Source organism: Salmo salar, chromosome 13 (genome assembly GCF_965601325.2).
Source record: "Salmo salar chromosome 13, fSalSal1, whole genome shotgun sequence".
Lineage (NCBI taxonomy): Eukaryota > Metazoa > Chordata > Actinopteri > Salmoniformes > Salmonidae > Salmo > Salmo salar.
In genome coordinates, this window is record NC_138303.1 from 12,808,553 (window position 1) to 12,829,226 (window position 20,674).

A 20,674-nucleotide genomic window follows, 5' to 3' on the forward strand; every position below is an offset into this window, starting at 1 on the left:
CAAGGCCCCTCCATACAGCCAGTAGCAGTAGGGGCCGAGGCCCCTCCATACAGCCAGTAGCAGTAGGGGCCGAGGCTCCTCCATACAGCCTGTAGCAGTGGGGGCCGAGGCCCCTCCATACAGCCAGTAGCAGTAGAGTACGAGGCTCCTCTATACAGCCAGTAGCAGTAGGGGCCGAGGCCCCTCTATACAGCCAGTAGCAGTGGGGGCCGAGGCTCCTCCATACAGCCTGTAGACGTGGGGGCCGAGGCCCCTCCATACAGCCAGTAGCAGTAGAGTACGAGGCTCCTCTATACAGCCAGTAGCAGTAGGGGCCGAGGCCCATCTATACAGCCAGTAGCAGTGGGGGCCGAGGCTCCTCCATACAGCCTGTAGCAGTGGGGGCCGAGGCCCCTCCTTACAGCCAGTAGCAGTAGAGTACGAGGCTCCTCTATACAGCCAGTAGCAGTGGGGGCCGAGGCCCCTCTATACAGCCAGTAGCAGTGGGGGCCGAGGCTCCTCCATACAGCCTGTAGCAGTGGGGGCCGAGGCCCCTCCTTACAGCCAGTAGCAGTAGAGTACGAGGCTCCTCTATACAGCCAGTAGCAGTGGGGGCTGAGGCCCCTCTATACAGCCAGTAGCAGTGGGGGTCGAGGATCCTCCATACAGCCAGTAGCAGTGGGGGTCGAGGCCCCTCTATACAGCCAGTAGCAGTGGGGCCCGAGGCCCCTCTATACAGCCAGTAGCAGTGGGGGTCGAGGCCCCTCCATACAGCCAGTAGCAGTGGGGGTCGAGGCTCCTCCATACAGCCAGTAACATTGGGGCCCGAGGCCCCTCTATACAGCCAGTAGCAGTGGGGGCTGAGGCCCCTCCATACAGCCAGTAGCAGTGGGGTCCGAGGCCTCTCCATACAGCCAGTAGCAGTAGAGACCGAGGCCCCTCCATACAGCCAGTAGCAGAGGGGGCCGAGGCCCCTCCATACAGCCAGTAGCAGTAGAGGCCGAGGCCCCTCTATACAGCCAGTAGCAGTGGGGCCCGAGGGCCCTCTATACAGCCAGTAGCAGTAGAGGCCGAGGCTCCTCTATACAGCCAGTAGCAGTAGAGGCAGAGGCTCCTCTATACAGCCAGTAGCAGTGGGGCCCGAGGGCCCTCTATACAGCCAGTAGCAGTAGAGGCTGAGGCCCCTCCATAGAGCCAGTAGCAGTAGAGGCTGCGGCCCCTCCATACAGCCAGTAGCAGTGGGGCCCGAGGCTCCTCTATACAGCTAGTAGCAGTGGGGGTCGAGGCTCCTCCATACAGCCAGTAGCAGTGGGGCCGAGGCCCCTCCATACAGCCAGTAGCAGTGGGGGCCGAGGCTCCTCTATACAGCCAGTAGCAGTGGGGGCCGAGGCCCCTCCATACAGCCAGTAGCAGTGGGGGCCGAGGCCCCTCCATACAGCCAATAGCAGTGGGGCCGAGGCCCCTCCATACAGCCAGTAGCAGTGGGGGCCGAGACTCCTCTATACAGCCAGTAGCAGTAGGGGCCGAGGCCCCTCCATACAGCCAGTAGCAGTGGGGCCGAGGCCCCTCCATACAGCCACAATAGGTTAGCAGCAGGGTTGTGTGTGGCAGGTGTGGCCTGCTGTATAGAATATATCACAGAACAGGCCTAGCTCTATTTATATGTCACGCGTGAATACTGTCATTCTTTTACAGTCCAATACCGTGCTTTTACGGTCCAATACCGTGCTTTTACAGTCCAATACTATAAAAGTCATAAAACCATGTGGTCACATACAATACCATAAAATACAGGCCCTGAAATCTTCACAGCAGGATTGTAGTGATTATTTCTGTGTTGTTGTTTGTATTATATGTATATATATATATATATATATATATATATATATATATATATATAAAGCAAAAATAAAGATGTTCATATCAGAATGTACTCATGGTGAAGTACCTAAGTACATCAGTGTACTGTATGTGTTTTTCCCCCTTCTCTTCCCCCTTCTCTTCCCCCTGTCTTCCCCCTGTCTTCCCCCTGTCAATACAGGCTCACTGTAAGGTTCATAGCAGGGTGGTTTGTTGACGACCGCGCTCTGCTCTGTCACTGTGTATTGTCAACTGGAGATCTGAGAGTCTAGAGAGAGGCTGGTAAAGAGGTGGTGAGTGTCTGTCTGTCTGTCTGTCTGTCTGTCTGTCTGTCTGAAACAATATTCCTGGGATCAATAGCTTGTCAATATTTGTTTTTTCAGTCAGTGCATCTGTGGTGGAGTTGAATGCTTGCCAGCTGGTTAATCTGTACGGTGACCTCGGGTATATTCTGTACACTTGACACAATCTGCTTTCTAAAATAATCATTAGCCATGGATCTCTCTCTATGTTGGCTGCTATCCCTGGGTTGACAAGGGGAAGTGATTCAAAGTGTAGATGTACAGTATGTCATTCTAAACTCCTGGATTGATTCCTGAATGTTTTAAAAGGGGTGGCAGGTAGCCTAGTGGTTGGGCCAGTAACCGAAAGGTTGCAGATCGAATCCCCGACCTGACATAGTGAACATCTGTTGTTCTGCCCCTGAACAAGGCAGGTAACTCACTGTTCCCCAGTAGGCTGTCATTGTAAATAAGAATTTGTTCTCAATTGACTTTCTGTATAAAAATAAATCCAGTTAAAATTGCCCAGTTGTAGATGAGTGAGAAGGAAAGAGTGAACGTTCATTTAACTGAGGTCCTGTCTCTTCCTCTTAACCAAAAAGAACCTTCAAACTAGTGAACAGAAATGCCTGGCTTGCTAAACAATAACCCTCATTACCCATATTCCCTTCGTTGTCCTTCCCACACTTCTCTGTTTGTTGTTTAAATGGCCGAAGAGAAAATTGGCCAATTTGGCCTCTCCAAAACTCCTGCAGCTGCCGGTAATCGCCTTGTGTGTGTCAGCTGTAATGTGCAGTTAACCACGGTAGGGGTGTACAGAGTGGGGGGCGTGGAGAGCAGGTCACGAGGAGCAGAGCAGAAACCCCCAGGCTTGTCTCTGAAACTCCATTACACCAAACACTTTAAACAGCAGACTGGCTTCATTACAGACCACCATGATATTATTCAGAACTCACACGAGTCCCCATCTCTCTCCTCTTTTCTGTCTTTCTGTTTAAACTGGAGGACTGTCAGGAGGGGGGGAAGGAGGGAGTGAGGGATGAAGAGAGGAGGAAAGGCCCCAGGCCCAAGACTGTATACCCCGGGGTCTGACAGACATGAAGGAAAATAAGGAGAGAGAGAGAGAGAGAGAGAGAGAGAGAGAGAGAGAGAGAGAGAGAGAGAGAGAGAGAGAGAGAGAGAGAGAGAGAGAGAGAGAGAATCAGTTATAGTGAATCAGTTATGGTTGTGAGGTCTGGGGTCTGCTCACCAGCCTGGCCAAGATAAAGCAAAGCAGTGCGAAACAAACAACAACACAGGAACAACACATGGAATAACACATGGAATAAACAAACGTACAGTCAATAACACAATAGAAAAAAAAGAAAGTCTGTATACAGTGTGTGCAAATGGCGTGAGGAGGTAAGGCAATAAATACGCCATAGTAGTGAAGTAATTACAATTTAGCAAATGAACACTGGAGTGATAGATGAGCAGATGATGGTGTGCAAGTAGAAATACTGGTATAAATACTGGTGTGCAAAAGAGAAGAAAAGTAAATAAAAACAATATGGGGATGAGGTAGGTAGATTGGATGGGGTATTTACAGATGGACTATGTACAGCTGCAGCGATCGGTTAGCTGCTCAGATAGCTGATGCTTAAAGTTAGTGAGGGAAATATAAGTCTCCAGCTTCAGCGATTTTTGCAATTTGTTCCAGTCATTGTCAGCAGAGAACTGGAAGGAAAGGCGGCCAAAGGAGGTGTTGGCTTTGGAGATGACCAGTGAGATATACCTGCTGGAGCGCGTGCTATGGGTGGGTGTTGTTATCGTGACCAGTGAGCTGAGATAAGGCGGAGCTTTACCTAGCATAGACTTGTAGATGACCTGGAGCCAGTGGGTTTGGCGACGAATATGTAGCGAGGGCCAGCCGACTAGATCATACAGGTCACAGTGGTGGGTGGTATAAGGGGCTTTGGTGACGAAACAGATGGCACTGTGATAGACTGCATCCAGTTTGCTGAGTAGAGTGTTGGAAGCTATTTTGTAAATTAGTTTTACGAGGGTATGTTTAGCGGCGTGAGTGAAGGAGGCTTTGTTGCGAAATAGGAAGACGATTCTAGATTTAATTTTGGATTGGAGATGTTTAATATGAGTCTGGAAGGAGAGTTTACAGTCTAGCCAGACACCTAGGTACTTGTAGTTGTCCACATATTCTAAGTCAGAACCGTCCAGAGTAGTGATGCTAGTCGGGTGGGCGGGTGCGGGCAGCGAACGGTTGAAAAGCATGCATTTGGTTTTACTAGCGTTTAAGAGCAGTTGGAGGCCACGGAAGGAGTGTTGTATGGCATTGAAGCTCGTTTGGAGGTTAGTTAACACAGTATCCAAAGAAGGGCCAGATGTATATAGAATGGTGTCGTAGAATGGTGTAGAATGGTGTCGTAGAGGTGGATCATGGAATCACCCGCATTAAGAGTGACATCGTTGATATATACAGAAAAAAGAGAGATGAACCTGGAGAAGAGTCCCCTAAGCAAGCTGGTCCTGGGGATCTGTTCACAAACATACCCCACAGAGCCCCAGGACAGCAACACAATTAGACCCAACCAAATCATGAGAAAACAAAAAGATAATTACTTGACACATTGTAAAGTATTAACAAAAAAACTGAGCAAACTAGAATGCAATTTGGCCCTACCTGACCACTGTGACTGACCGAACTTAAGGACAGTGGTGGAAAAAGTACCCAATTGTCATACCAGAGTTAAAGTAAATATCCCTTAATAGAAAATGACTCAAGTAAAGGTGAAAGTCACCCAGTAAAATACTACTTGAGTAAAAGTCTATTTTAAATATATTTAAGTATCAAAAGTACATGTGATTGCTAAAATATACTTAAGTATCAAAAGTAAAAGTAAATGTATCTATCATTTTACATTTCTTATATTAAGCAAACCAGACAGCGTCATTTTCTTGTTTTTTTTATCTACGGATCGCCAGGAGCACGCTCCAACACTAAGATATCATTTACACCACAATCAGAGGCTGTAGGGATGACCAGGGAGGTTCTGTTGATAAGTGTGAATTAGGCCATTTTCCTGTCCTGCTAAGCATTCAAAATGTAAAACTACTTTTGGGTGTCAGGGAAAATGTATGGAGTAAAAAGCACATCATTTGATTAAGGAATGTAGTGAAGTAAAAGTAAAAGTTGTCAAAAATATGAATAGTAAAGTAAAGTACAGATACCCCAAAAATCTACTTAAGTAAAACGTTAAAGTATTTTTACTTAAGTACTTTACACCACTGCTTAAGGAAAGATTTGACTAGGTACAGACTCAGTGAACATAGCTTTGCTATTGAGAAAGGCCACCGTAGGCAGACCTGGCTCTCAAGAGAAGACAGGCTATGTGCACACTGCCCACAAAATGAGGTGGAAACTGAGCTGCACTTCTTAATTAACCTCCTGCCAAATGTATGACCATATTAGAGACACATATTTCCCTCAGATTACACAGACCCACAAAGAATTTGAAAACAAACCCAATTTTGATAAACTCCCATATCTACTGGGTGAAATACCACAGTGTGCCATCACAGCAGCAAGATGTGTGACTTGTTGCCATAAGAAAAGGGCAACCAGTGAAATACAAACACCATTGTAAGTACAACCCATATTTATGTTTATTTATTTTCCCCTTTGTACTTTAACTATTTGCACATAATATGACATTTGAAATGTCTTTATTCTTTTGGAACTTCTGTGAGTGTAATGTTTACTGTTCATTTTTATTGTATATTTCACTTTTGTTTATTATTTACTTCGGCAATGTTAACATATGTTTCCCATGTCAATAAAGCCCCTTGAATTGAATTGAATTGAGAGGGGAGAGAGGGGGGGGGGGGGGGGGGGGGTGAGAGAGAGAGAGTGTCTGGCTTTTGAGAGAGAGAGAGGGGGGAGAGAGAGATAGAGAGAGAGAGTGTCTGGCTATAGAGAGAGAGAGAGCGGAGAGAGCGGAGAGAGAGAGAGTGTCTGGCTATAGAGCGAGAGAGAGGGGGAAGAGAGATAGAGAGAGAGAGAGAGAGAGTATGTGTCTGGCTATAGAGAGAGTGGGGGGAGAGAGAGAGAGAGTTTCTGGCTATAGAGAGAGAGGGGAGAGAGAGCGAGAGAGAGACAGAGAGAGAGAGAGAGAGAGAGAGAGAGAGAGAGAGAGGGTTGGGCTGCTGTGGCCTGGTGCTTTGGGAAGGCTGGCAAAGGGGGAGCGGGGCTGCAGTGTGTTGTGGGCCCAGGTTGAGGTGGGGGCTGTTGGGGAGTGTGTCACAGCATGCCGTTAGGAGTCCAGGGGCAGAGAACCAGCCAGGCCCAGGGCACAGCATGACGCTGCTTCCTGATCGGTGTTGTGACTGCTTCAATTACCCATCACCCCCTGCCACTGAGCGGGATCACGACAGGGCCTGTTGGAGGTCGTCAGTGGTTCACGACAGGGCCTGGTGGAGGTCGTTAGTGGATCACGACAGGGCCTGGTGGAGGTCGTCAGTGGATCACGACAGGGCCTGGTGGAGGTCGTCAGTGGATCACGACAGGGCCTGGTGGAGGTCGTCAGTGGATCACGACAGGGCCTGGTGGAGGTCGTCAGTGGATCACGACAGGGCCTGGTGGAGGTCGTCAGTGGATCACGACAGGGCCTGGTGGAGGTCGTCAGTGGATCACGACAGGGCCTGGTGGAGGTCGTCAGTGGATCACGACAGGGCCTGGTGGAGGTCGTCAGTAGATCACGACAGGGCCTGGTGGAGGTCGTCAGTAGATCACGACAGGGCCTGGTGGAGGTCGTCAGTGGATCACGACAGGGCCTGGTGGAGGTCGTCAGTGGATCACGACAGGGCCTGGTGGAGGTCGTCAGTGGATCACGACAGGGCCTGGTGGAGGTCGTCAGTGGATCACGACAGGGCCTGGTGGAGGTCGTCAGTGGATCACGACAGGGCCTGGTGGAGGTCGTCAGTGGATCACGACAGGGCCTGGTGGAGGTCGTCAGTGGATCACGACAGGGCCTGGTGGAGGTCGTCAGTAGATCACGACAGGGCCTGGTGGAGGTCGTCAGTGGATCACGACAGGGCCTGGTGGAGGTCGTCAGTAGATCACGACAGGGCCTGGTGGAGGTCGTCAGTGGATCACGACAGGGCCTGGTGGAGGTCGTCAGTGGATCACGACAGGGCCTGGTGGAGGTCGTCAGTGGATCACGACAGGGCCTGGTGGAGGTCGTCAGTGGATCACGACAGGGCCTGGTGGAGGTCGTCAGTAGATCACGACAGGGCCTGGTGGAGGTCGTCAGTAGATCACGACAGGGCCTGGTGGAGGTCGTCAGTAGATCACGACAGAGGTTAGATACTAATGCCATGCCTTCCCCATCTTGCTTTAAGAGATATCCTTTCATGAGAATGGATGGAGGAGGACTGATTTCACAGTATTGTGAAGTGATGAGATGGTAACACTATTCAGCCAGACTAGGTTAGTTGGTTTCTATGGATACCACCTATACATCTCACCCCCTTCTTTATCCACCACTGCATGTTAACATGTTGGTCATTTAGCAGATGCTCTTATTCAGACTCACTGTAATGAGTGCATACATTTCATTTATTTAAGTCTCTATCTCCTAACCATCCTACACCATCATGTCATCTGCATACAGATGCTTCCCTCATCCCTGTTTCGATCAGCTGAAGGGAAAGGACAACTCAGATTCGGGACGTGGCAAAAGTGGCATGTATGCAGACCTCCACCCTCTATCACCATGGATACCTCCACCCTCTATCACCATGGATACCTCCAACCTCTATCACCATGCATACCTCCACCCTCTATCACCATGCATACCTCCAACCTCTATCACCATGGAAACCTCCACCCTCTATCACCATGAATACTGCCACCCTCTATCACCATGGATACCTCCACCCTCTATCACCATGAATACCTCCACCCTCTACCACCGTGGATACCTCCACCCTCTATCCCCATGAATACCACCACCCTCTATCAACATGGATTCCTCCACCCTCTATCACCATGGATACCTCCACCCTCTATCAACATGGATTCCTCCACCCTCTATCAACATGGATTCCTCCACCCTCTATCACCATCCCCCAGCCTCTATCACCATGAATACCTCCACCCTCTATCACCATAGATACCCCAACCCTCCATCACCATGGATACCTCCCCCCTCTATCACCATCACTCCAGCCTCTATTACCATGAATACCTCCACCCTATATCACCATGGATACCACCACCCTCTATAACCATGAATACCTCCACACTTTATCACCATCACCCCCAGCCTCTATCACCATGAATACCTCCACCCTCTTTCACCGTGGCTACCTCCACACTCTATCACCATGGATACCTCCACCCTCTATCACCATGGTTACCGCCACCCTCTATCACCATGGTTACCTCCACCCTCTATCACCATCACCCTCACCCTATATCACCATGGATACCTCCACCCTCTATCACCATGGTTACGTCCACCCTCTATCACCATCACCCCAGGCTCTCTACCATGCCCTCCATGCCCCCATGCCCCCCTCTCCCCCCATGCCCTCCATGCCCCCCTCTCCCTCATGCCCTCCATGCCCCCATGCCTTCCATGCCCTCCATGCCCCCCATGCCCTCCATGCCCCCCTCTCCCCCATGCCCTCCATGCCCCCCTCTCCCTCATGCCCTCCATGCCCCCATGCCCTCCATGCCCCCCTCTCCCTCCATGCCCTCCATGCCCCCCTCTCCCCCATGCCCTCCATGCCCCCCTCTCCCTCATGCCCTCCATGCCCCCATGCCCTCCATGCCCTCCATGCCCTCCATGCCCCCCATGCCCTCCATGCCCTCCATGCCCTCCATGCCCCCCATGCCCTCCATGCCCTCCATACCCTCCATGCCCTCCATACCCTCCAAGCCCTCCATGCCCCCCATGCCCTCCATGCCCCCCATGCCCCCCTCTCCCCCTATACACAATATGAACCACACGTACAGTTGTTAGTGGTCATCCTCTCTCTTCGTCTGAGTTCTGAGGCACCCAGCTGGCCTCCAACAAGCATCACTCTTATTCCTCAACAGTTGATTGTATAGATCAAGCCAATACCGTATTACATTATGGATCATGGGGTGTGTGTGTAGGGGGATTATTGCTCCCTTGCAAGAAAGTCCCCCCCCCCCCCCCCCAGGGTGACACATAGTGGAAGGGAAGGTGACGGACGTAGTGAGTGAACGAGGAGGGAGAGAGGGTGTCTAGCGTCTGCTAAATGACTTAAATGTAAATGTCTATATGTGTGCAAGTCTGGTGCCAAGACAGGGGAGAGGATTGGTGGAAGTTAGTCTCTGATTTAGGCCTCACACCAAATTTCTGGTTCTGACCTCCCAAACCCCCACCCATCCTTTCTCTTATTCTTGTAGCGTTTTCTTTCTTGCCTCCTGAAACAAGCCAACTACACTATAGGACATCTGCTAAGCTGATTCTATGGAGCTTAGCAGATCCACTGTGGTAGCAAAGAGATTAGGTGGAACAACATCCAACTATGACCAGGCCCCACAGCCAGGCTTTGTGCTGCTGTGTTTCAGTAATGCAGCGTTGTGTTGTGTGAGACTGTTACTGCCAATAAGTCATGCAGCACATGTAATGTTGTTGTGTGGTTGGGACTGTGAGCACAGGTCAGACAGCAGAATTGTGGCGCTGCTTCATGAGTACTTGCCTGTTGCCTTTGTTATAAAGCCCAGTTCATTCTCACTGGGAAGACATGATCCCAGACATGATTTGTTGTCGTATTGTATGGTACAGCAGGCAGTGAGATCAAGTTGCATACACAACTACTTCTCAAGTTTAATTTCCTACTACCTCTACAGGATCGGTGGGTCCCCCGTGGGACGGTTGAGCTAACGTAGGCTAATGAGATTAGCATGAGGTTGTAAGTAACAAGAATATTTCCCAGGACATAGACATATCCGATATTGGCAGAGAACTTAAATTCTTGTTAATCTAACTGCACTGTCAATTCACAGTAGCTATTCCATTGAAATAATACCATGCTGTTGTTTGAGGAGAGTGCACAGTTATGAACTTTAAAAGTTATTAATAAACCAATTAGGCACATTTGGACAGTCTTGATACAACATTTTTAACAGAAATGCAATGGTTCATTGGATCAGTCTAAAACTTTGCACATACACTGCTGCCATCTAGTGGCCAAAATCGAAATTACACCTGGGCTGGAATAATACCTTATGGCCTTTCTCTTGCATTTCAAAGATGATGCAACACAACAAAAGCATGTTTTTTTATGTGTTATTTTTCACCAGATCTAATATGTTATATTCGCCTACATTCATTTCACATTTCCACAAACTTCAAAGTGTTTCCTTTCAAATGGTATCAAGAATATGCATATCCTTGCTTCAGGTCCAGAGCTACAGACAGTTAGATTTGGGGATGTCATTTTATGCGAAAATGTGAAAAAATGGGGCGGATCCTTAATACTTTAAATACATTAAAATTAGATGTGTATACTGATATCTAAATGAAGAGATGGTTTATGATCCCTAATGTGTGTGTGTGTGTGTGTGTGTGTGTGTGTGTGTGTGTGTGTGTGTGTGTGTGTGTGTGTGTGTGTGTGTGTGTGTGTGTGTGTGTGTGTGTGTGTGTGTGTGTGTGTGTGTGTGTGTGTGGTGTGCTCAGTTGAAATAGAGAGATTTCATTTAGTTTTTGTTTCTTCTAGTTTACCAACTAACTAACTAGTTAACTAACGAAGAACAGAAAAAATAAGAAAGTTATAGAAAGCCAAAGAGCGGTGCTGTCAGTCTATTATTGGCCACAGTGACAGCTGGTCAGTCTGTTATTGGCCACAGTGACAGCTGGTCAGTCTGTTATTGGCCACAGTGACAGCTGGTCAGTCTGTTATTGGCCACAGTGACAGCTGGTCAGTCTGATATTGGCCACAGTGACAGCTGGTCAGTCTGTTATTGGCCACAGTGACAGCTGGTCAGTCTGTTATTGGCCACAGTGACAGCTGGTCAGTCTGTTATTGGCCACAGTGACAGCTGGTCAGTCTGTTATTGGCCACAGTGACAGCTGGTCAGTCTGTTATTGGCCACAGTGACAGCTGGGCCCAAAAACCCAGGCCGTTTTCTTCTCTCACACCAAGCCCATTAAATATGCCACTCGCTCAATGGCCCCGCAGCCTCAAATTACTGCAAGCTCCACCCAAAAGTGTGGCGGCCTTTGTCATTGTAATCAGGCCTTGTTTGTGGAGTGCTGCCTGGGGGGAGGGGGTCTTGGATTTGTGCAGGCAGCCAGTGAAGCAGGCAGGCAGCAGGAAAGGAAGGGAGGGCTGCTGGGGGGACAGTGATGTGGTAGTGGTCGGGGGACAGGGGGCTGAACTGAGCTGAGGGAGTCCCTGATTTAGCACAGCCTAGTCCATCAGAGAGACAAAGATGAGATGTGATGCCTTCTGGCAGAGCTGACCCCAGTCTTTCCTCAGTCCCCCGCCACCCCTGTGGTGACACCAGGGCCACAGCACAGGAGATGACGATCATACAACCTGGCACCCAGACCAAACTTGTGTGTGTGTGTTATAAATTCATAGATTTTTATAGGGAGGAACTCTGATGCTAATGTAAACAGACAATAGTTTTTGCATATCTTACGCATAGACCCATCACATCTATTTATTAGGTCTCCATAGCAACATGCTTATCTGAGTTTGATCAGATTTAACAAAAAAATGAGAGAGAGAGAACAAGCGAGAGAGAAATAGAGAGAGAGAGCGAGAGAGAGCGAGAGAGAGAGAGAGAGAGAGAGAGGAAGAGAGAGAGAGAGAGACAGAGAGGGAGGTGAAGTTATGTTATGCCTCTGATGGTTTCCATAAGTCAGAGAGGATGATTTTCCACTGTTAGTAGTCCGTCTGTGAGGCCTCCTGCGGTGTTGTGTGATCGTCTCAGCTCCATTCTACTGCACTTTGGTTCCACACAGTCTGACGAGACGCTGCTTTGACAACTTGATTCTTGATCTCATCTGTCGTACACCCACAATTATATTTAGCCCTATTCTGGTTGCAAACCAATTCAATGCTGAAATGTGCTTTTGTCTTCTCAAGTGCTTTGATTGTATCAGTGAGTATTTTGTTTTCATCCACACCATTTCACCCATTACTTTTCGTCTGTTATAACTCCATAATGGAAAGAGTGAAATTGCACTATAACAAGAAGCTCAAGGATATTGGATCAGGAATTCCCTCAGCGGTCATTTTACTCCACTAGGTGTTGTTAGTTCTTCTCTGTGTATTTGTTGTGTGTCTTGCTCTCCCAGACAGCTGTAGGGCATGTCACAATTAAGCAGCCTGTTCTATTGTGTCGTCCTGGTGATTGAGCAGGGGACAAGGACGTTGGGTAGTGGGGAGCCAGGGGGTGAAAAGCCTCTCTACGGCTGGAGAGGGGAGAGGGGATAGGGGAGAAGAGATGGGACAGGCGAGAGGGGGGAGGGGAGAGGAAGGAGGGGGAGGGGAGAGGAAGGGGGGAGGGAAGGAGGGGGGGAGGGGAGAGGAGAGGAGAATGGAGAGGGGAGAAGGAAGAGGGGAGAAGGGAGGAGGGAGGAGAAGGGAGAGGAGAGGGGAGAGCGGGGGCCTAACATTTATAGGTTAATGAGTGTGTAGTGCTCAGGAAGAATACAGCGGGGATGTCTGGCTCCCTCAGATAGAAACTTCTGGTGGCATTAGTGAGGCCAGCACTCTTTTTAAGTGAGAGCCTTTCTTTGTGAGCCATGCAGAGAAAGCAGATGTAATAAGCAGTGAATCCATTACATGTGCTTCCCCATTTTTTCGCCATAGCAACGATGGCGAGGGGTCATTGAGACAAGGCCACGTATGGAGAACATCATTATCTACCAGACCATCTGTTATGGAGAGGGAGGGAGGCTCTGTCCTAGACTCACACACTGACTGTTATGGAGAGGGAGAGAGGCTCTGTCCCAGACTCAGATTGACTGTTATGGAGAGGGAGAGAGGCTCTGTCCTAGACTCAGACACTGACTGTTATGGAGAGGGAGGGAGGCTCTGTCCTAGACTCACACACTGACTGTTATGGAGAGGGAGAGAGGCTCTGTCCCAGACTCAGATTGACTGTTATGGAGAGGGAGGGAGGCTCTGTCCTAGACTCAGACACTGACTGTTATGGAGAGGGAGAGAGGCTCTGTCCTAGACTCAGACACTGACTGTTATGGAGAGGGAGAGAGGCTCTGTCCTAGACTCAGACACTGACTGTTATGGAGAGGGAGAGAGGCTCTGTCCTAGACTCAGACACTGACTGTTATGGAGAGGGAGGGAGGGAGGCTCTGTCCTAGACTCACACACTGACTGTTATGGAGAGGGAGAGAGGCTCTGTCCCAGACTCAGACTGACTGTTATGGAGAGGGAGGGAGGCTCTGTCCTAGACTCAGACTGACTGTTATGGAGAGGGAGGGAGGCTCTGTCCTAGACTCAGACTGACTGTTATGGAGAGGAAGGGAGGCTCTGTCCTAGACTCAGACTGACTGTTATGGAGAGGGAGGGAGGCTCTGTCCCAGACTCAGACTGACTGTTATGGAGAGGGAGGGAGGCTCTGTCCTAGACTCAGACTGACTGTTATGGAGAGGGAGGGAGGCTCTGTCCCAGACTCAGACACTGACTGTTATGGAGAGGGAGGGAGGCTCTGTCCTAGACTCACACACTGACTGTTATGGAGAGGGAGGGAGGCTCTGTCCTAGACTCAGATTGACTGTTATGGAGAGGGAGGGAGGCTCTGTCCCAGACTCAGACTGACTGTTATGGAGAGGGAGGGAGGCTCTGTCCCAGACTCAGACACTGACTGTTATGGAGAGGGAGGGAGGCTCTGTCCTAGACTCAGGCTGACTGTTATGGAGAGGGAGGGAGGCTCTGTACTCGACTCAGATTGACTGTTATGGAGAGGGAGGGAGGCTCTGTCCCAGACTCAGACTGACTGTTATGGAGAGGGAGGGAGGCTCTGTCCTAGACTCAGACTGACTGTTATGGAGAGGGAGGGAGGCTCTGTCCCAGACTGAGACTGACTGTTATGGAGAGGGAGGGAGGCTCTGTCCCAGACTCAGACTGACTGTTATGGAGAGGGAGGGAGGCTCTGTCCTAGACTCAGACTGACTGTTATGGAGAGGGAGGGAGGCTCTGTCCTAGACTCAGACTGACTGTTATGGAGAGGAAGGGAGGCTCTGTCCTAGACTCAGACTGACTGTTATGGAGAGGGAGGGAGGCTCTGTCCCAGACTCAGACTGACTGTTATGGAGAGGGAGGGAGGCTCTGTCCTAGACTCAGACTGACTGTTATGGAGAGGGAGGGAGGCTCTGTCCTAGACTCAGACACGGACTGTTATGGAGAGGGAGGGAGGGGGTGGAGGTGGTGGTGAAGGTGGAGGTGGTGGCAGTATTGGAGGTGGTGGTGGAGGCGATAGTGTTGGTAGTGGAGATGGTGGTGGAGGAGGGGGTGGAGGTGGTGGTGGTAGTGGAGGTGGTGGTGGAGGTAGTAGTGGTGGAGGTAGTAGTGGTGGAGGTGGTGGTGGAGGTGGTGGAGATGGTGGAGGTGGTGGTGGAGGTGGAAGTGGTGGTGGAGGTGGTGGCAGTAGTGGTGCTGGTGGTGGAGGTGGTGGCAGTAGTGGTGCTGGTGGTGGAGGTGGAGGTGGTGGAGATGGTGGTGGTGGTGGAGGCAATAGTGTTGGTAGTGGAGATGGTGGAGGTGGTGGTGGTAGTGGAGGTGGAGGTGGGGGTGGTGGTGGAGGTAGTAGTGGTGGAGGTGGTGGTGGAGGTGGTGGAGATGGTGGAGGTGGTGGTGGAGGTGGAAGTGGTGGTGGAGGTGGTGGCAGTAGTGGTGCTGGTGGTGGAGGTGGTGGCAGTAGTGGTGCTGGTGGTGGAGGTGGAGGTGGTGGAGATGGTGGAGGTGGTGGAGGCAATAGTGTTGGTAGTGGAGATGGTGGAGGTGGTGGTGGTAGTGGAGGTGGAGGTGGAGGTGGTGGTGGAGGTAGTAGTGGTGGAGATGTTGGAGGTGGTGGTGGTGGAGGTGGTGGAGTTGGTGGTGGTGGAGGTGGAGGTAGTAGTGGTGGAGGTGGTGGAGGTGGTGGTGGTGGAGGTGGTGGTGGTGGAGGTGGAGGTGGTGGAGTTGGTGGTGGTGTTGGAGGTGGAGTGGTGGAGGTGGTGGAAGTTGGGGTCAGGTGGTAGTGCTGGTGGAGGTGGAGGTGGAGGTGGAGATGGAGGTGAAGGTGGAGGTGGTAGTGGTGGTGGAGGTGGAGGTGGTAGTGGTGGTGGTGGTGATGGAGGTTGAGGTAGTAGTGGTGGAGGTGGTGGAGGTGGAGGTGGTGGAGGTGGTGGTGGTGGTGGAGGTGGTTGTGGAGGAGGTGGTGGAAGTTGGGGTCAGGTGGTAGTGCTGGTGGAGGTGGAGGTGGAGATGGAGATGGAGGTGGTAGTGGTGGTGGAGGTGGTGGAGGAGGTGGTGGAGGAGGTGGTGGAGGTGGTAGTGGTGATGGAGGTGGTGGAGGTGGTAGTGGTGGTGGAGGTGGTAGAGGAGGTGGTGGAGGTGGAGGTGGTAGTGGTGGTGGAGATTGTAGTGGTGGTAGAGGTGGAGGTAGTGGTGGTGGTAGTGGTGGTAGAAGTGGAGGTAGTGGTGGTAGAAGTGGAGGTAGTGGTGGTGGTAGTGGTGGTAGTGATGGTGGAGGTGGTGGTAGTGGTGGTGGAGGTGGTGGAGGTAGTGGTGGTGGAGGTGGTAGAGGAGGTGGTGGAGGTGGAGGTGGTAGTGGTTGTAGTGATGGTGGAGGTTGAGGTGGTGGTGGTGGTGTTGGTGGTAGTGGTGGAGGTGGTGGTGGAGGTGATGGTGGAGGTGCTAGTGGTAGTTGTAGTTGTTGTTGTGGTAGTTGTAGTTGTTGTTGTGGTAGTTGTTGTTGTTGTGGTAGTTGTTGTTGTTGATGTTGTGGTTGTTGTTGTGGTAGTTGTTGTTGTTGTGGTAGTTGTTGTTGTTGTGGTAGATGGTGTTGTGGTAATTGTTGTTGTTGTTGTGGAAGTTGTTGATGTTGTGATAGTTGTTGTAGTTGTTGGTGTTGTGGTAGTTGTTGTTGTTGTTGGTGTTGTGGTAGTTGTTGTTGTTGTTGTGGTTGTGGAAGTTGTTGTTGATGTTGTTTTAGTTGTTGTTGTTGGTGTTGTGGTTGGTGTTGTGGGTTGTTGTTGTTGTGGTATTTGTTGTGGTTGTTGTTGTTGTGGTATTTGTTGTGGTTGTTGTGGTTGTGGTAGTTGTTGTTGTGGTAGTTGTTGTTGTGGTAGTTGTTGTGGTTGTTGTGGTTGTGGTAGTTGTTGTTGATGTTGTGTTGTTGTTGTTGTTGTTGGTGTTGTGGTTGGTGTTGTGGTAGTTGTTGTTGTGGTGTTAATTGTTGTTGGTGTTGTGGTAGTTGTTGTTGTGGTAGTTGTTGTTGTAGTTGTTGTGGTAGTTGTTGTTGTGGTAGTTGTTGTGGTAGTTGTTGTGGTAGTTGTTGTTTATTGTGGTAGTTGTTGTTGTTGTGGTAGTTTTTGATGTTGAAGTTGAGGTAGTTTTTGTGGTAGTTGTTGTTGTGGTGTTAATTGTTGTTGGTGTTGTGGTTGTTGTTGTGGTAGTTGTTGATGTTGATGTTGTGGTTGATGTTGTGGTTGTTGTTGTCATAGATGTTGTTGTGGTAGTTGTTGTTTATTGTGGTAGTTGTTGTTTATTGTGGTAGTTGTTATTGATGTTGTGGTTGTTGTTGTGGTAGTTGTTGTTGTTGATGTTGTGGTTGTTGTTGTTGTTGTGGTAGTTGTTGTTGTTGTGGTAGTTGTTGTTGTTGTGGTAGTTGTTGTTGTTGTGGTAGTTGTTGATGTTGTGATTGTTGTTGTGGTAGTTGTTGTTGTGATAGATGTGGTAGTTGTTGTGGTAGTTGTTGTGGTAGTTGTTGTTTATTGTGGTAGTTGTTGTTGTGGTAGTTGTTGTGGTAGTTGTTGTTTATTGTGGTAGTTGTTGTTGTGGTAGTTGTTGTGGTAGTTGTTGTTGTGGTTGTTGTTTATTGTGGTAGTTGTTGTTGTGGTAGTTGTTGTTTATTGTGGTAGTTGTTGTTGTGGTAGTTGTTGTGGTAGTTGTTGTTGTGGTTGTTGTTTATTGTGGTAGTTGTTGTTGTGGTAGTTGTTGTTGTTGTGGTAGTTGTTGTTGTTGTGGTAGTTGTTGTGGTAGTTGTTGTGGTAGTTGTTGTTTATTGTGGTAGTTGTTGTTGTGGTAGTTGTTGTTTATTGTGGTAGTTGTTGTTGTGGTAGTTGTTGTGGTGGTAGTTGTTGTGGTAGTTGTTGTTTATTGTGGTAGTTGTTGTTTATTGTGGTAGTTGTTGTTGTGGTAGTTGTTGTGGTGGTAGTTGTTGTGGTAGTTGTTGTTTATTGTGGTAGTTGTTGTTTATTGTGGTAGTTGTTGTTTATTGTGGTAGTTGTTGTTTATTGTGGTAGTTGTTGTTGTGGTAGTTGTTGTTGTAGTAGTTGTTGTGGTAGTTGTTGTTGTGGTAGTTGTTGTGGTAGTTGTTGTTGTGGTAGTTGTTGTTATTGATGTTGTGGTTGTTGTTGTTGTGGTAGTTGTTGTTGTGGTAGTTGTAATATGATGGGCTATTTAGACAAATAAAACCAGATGCTTGTTACCATGTTATTATATACTTGAGAGCTGAGTATATGTGAGTTAGGTTATATATACAGTATACACAGGATCTTGCTCAAAAAGACTATGAAAGTAAAGTTGTTTTTGAAAACTAAAGTTTCCATAAAAGAATGCAGAGTATTTGTGTTCCAGTAGTGGTCTGTCCAGACCAGGCGTGCGTACCAAGTGTCCTTTGTGTTGGAGATCTTAAGCCGTTGAGCATTTGTGTTGAAAGCTGAGAGTGACCGGCTGTGATTGGCTAAGGGAGTTTGCAGCAGTCAAATATAATTCTTTGCACAGCCCCATCTGATTGGTTTGGCCTGGGCTAACTGCAATAGACCATTCCCATTCCCTATCCCTGTACAAGTTGAACAAAGTTTACTACAACTTTTTTTTCCAGAGAAGTTAACATCTCAGTAATTGACAGTCGCGTGTGGGACAGGAGGGGACCGCAAACATGAAGCTGTGTCGCACTTTTCTAGGTTAGTATAGTAACCTCATCTTCTTTTTCATATTGACAGGTAGGTACCGTACTTGGGTTGAACAGGTGTTTTGTTTGTGTGAATCAGGCTAGAAAGTAATGTTGTTTGTGATTTTCGAGGTTCCAATGTAAGAGTGGGCGACACTGTAGCACACAAATGAAATAAATAGTATCGATAATGGGTTTAGCCTACTGAACTGTTCTGTATTTGTTTTTGTCCTGTAGCTACTAACTGCCATGTTGGGGTCATGTCATTATTTTGTTGCATTTTAATTATTATTTCTTCGTTTTTTTTTTTTACCTAGGCCTATAGGGACGTGGTAGTGACAATAATTTAGTAATTTATAAAAACGCCTAAATGATACCTCCCACAAAGTCTAGAAGACTGGTTTTATTTCTTGATTCAACTCAGACCGTTGCTTTTTATTATTCCGAAAATGTAGTTGATTTATTCAGAGATAAATGTTTTCCCTTTGCTACTTTAAAACGACAGGTTCTTACTCATGAAACCAAAACATGCACAATTTCACAGATTATTATATTTTATTTATAAATAGCCTACATATTCCTTAAAACATGTGATGAACCTTCGAATAACCGAAATCTAAACCCCCTAGCCCCGGAAGACATTCCCCAGACAAAGGCCAGTCTAATCCTCCGGGGACGTGTGACTCAGTAACCTACCGTGGGGACAATGCCATCCCAGGCTGCAGGCATATTAAAACTTTCTCTTGTTGTCTGTCAGATTGTTCCATCTGTCGAGGGACTTCTCCACCTCCTCCCTTCAGCTGCCACCATATGCAATATGTTTACTGACCATGGGCCCGTCACAATATAGCCACCGCACTAATTGTAGTCTGGAGCGACGAGACCGTTGACGAGCTGCAATCGGCTTTTAGAAAAAAAAGTTTTCCAGCTGGTAACCGACGAACTGCTCGAGGGGTCATTGAGTTGGGAAAAACAATAGAGTTGTTTCTCGAAACTTTTGGGGAAGTTTTTAAGAAATCCGTGGGCACACAAAATAAAAATGTGGATTAGGGTATCACTATTTTTTTTATTTCACCTTTATTTAACCAGGTAGGCAAGTTGAGAACAAGTTCTCATTTACAACTGCGACCTGGCAATTGTATGAAACATAAGCTATCAGAATAGGGCTATTTTGAAGGAATACATTTACTTAGGCTAGTCGAATCACTCACGTTTATTGCTACGTTATGATACGACATTTATATGAAGCCATATTTAGGCTATACACTGATGGGCCTAATATTGTGCACATCAACAGACAAAAGTAATTTAGCCTTTGTTGCCAGATGTAGCCCCATATATATGTTGTGAAGCTTGTCATATGCTGGAAAGGCAATTCAATTCGGTGAGTTTTACAGAAGAAACCTATTGAGCACGCACTGCTGTCCAAGGTCCTGAAACTATAGAGGGGAAACGATCTATCTGGGGTCCTGAAGTCATACAGGACAAGTTCAAACTTACTGTAGCCATCTTGCTGTGTGTGTGTGTGTGTGTGTGTGTGTGTGTGTGTGTGTGTGTGTGTGTGTGTGTGTGTGTGTGTGTGTGTGTGTGTGTGTGTGTGTGTGTGTGTGTGTGTGTGTGTGTGTGTGTGCGCGTTTTTTCAACAATGTGATTCTTAAAATCCTCTCAAAGGGTAGATTATGTCACACACATCCACTTCAGCAGTAGGCCTTCACCTGGCTTCTCATGAGCTTTCTCAGGAGTGTAATTTCTCGGATCACGGGTGGCGAAGCGTATTTTTGTTTCTATCTTTTGTTTACTCGATTGTTGATGCTGTTGTGTTGACTAGCGCCTTGCTCTGAACCGCACAACTGAAATCATAGTGATGCGGCGTGCGCTACGCCAGTGATTGATTTCAGCTCCAATGCATAACAATGGGATTGCAACAACAACAAAAAAAACTGCCTGCTGCAAAGAGATAAGAATTTAATAGAATTTCTGAAAGCTGAAGGTTGGCTTTTTGAATATTCCCTACGTGCCCGTTGTGGAGAGACGAGATAAAAGAAGCCATTTGTGGGGACTTTTCTCAAATGGCTTGTAATGTATGGTTGTCATTTTCACTAATGGTTCCAAACAGCAAACGAAAACCACGGTGTATGCAACATTTGGGACTGATTCCAAGTTGTAAAATGCTATAATATTCACAGGTCTCTATTTGCAGAGTGTTATCCATGGCAAGTGGCCCACACATAAATAGGCCCTTTATTTAATCACTGCCACACGAATGCTGCAATCACCATTAATACGTTTGTGCATATGGCAAAGTTTCACTGAAAATATACATTTTATGTGCTAGAAATTGAATTGAAATTGAAATTTTAAAGTTTTGGTGTGTTAGAATTATTTGAAT

General features: G+C 48.2%; 1 protein-coding gene across 10 annotated transcripts in view; it reads left to right on the forward strand.

The window, feature by feature from the left end:
- The window catches only part of LOC106566409 (myelin transcription factor 1), a 152,045-nt gene that overhangs the window by 73,039 nt on the left and 58,332 nt on the right, over positions 1-20,674 (forward strand). The window contains exon 1 of one of the 10 annotated variants that reach the window (XM_082959829.1): positions 18,110-18,298. The exons of the other annotated variants lie outside the window; for them this stretch is intronic. Coding sequence (XP_082815955.1) covers positions 18,274-18,298 — 25 coding nt within the window. The 5' untranslated portion in view covers positions 18,110-18,273. Of the gene's footprint in view, positions 1-18,109; positions 18,299-20,674 lie in introns of those variants that run through there. 10 annotated transcript variants of the gene reach the window in all.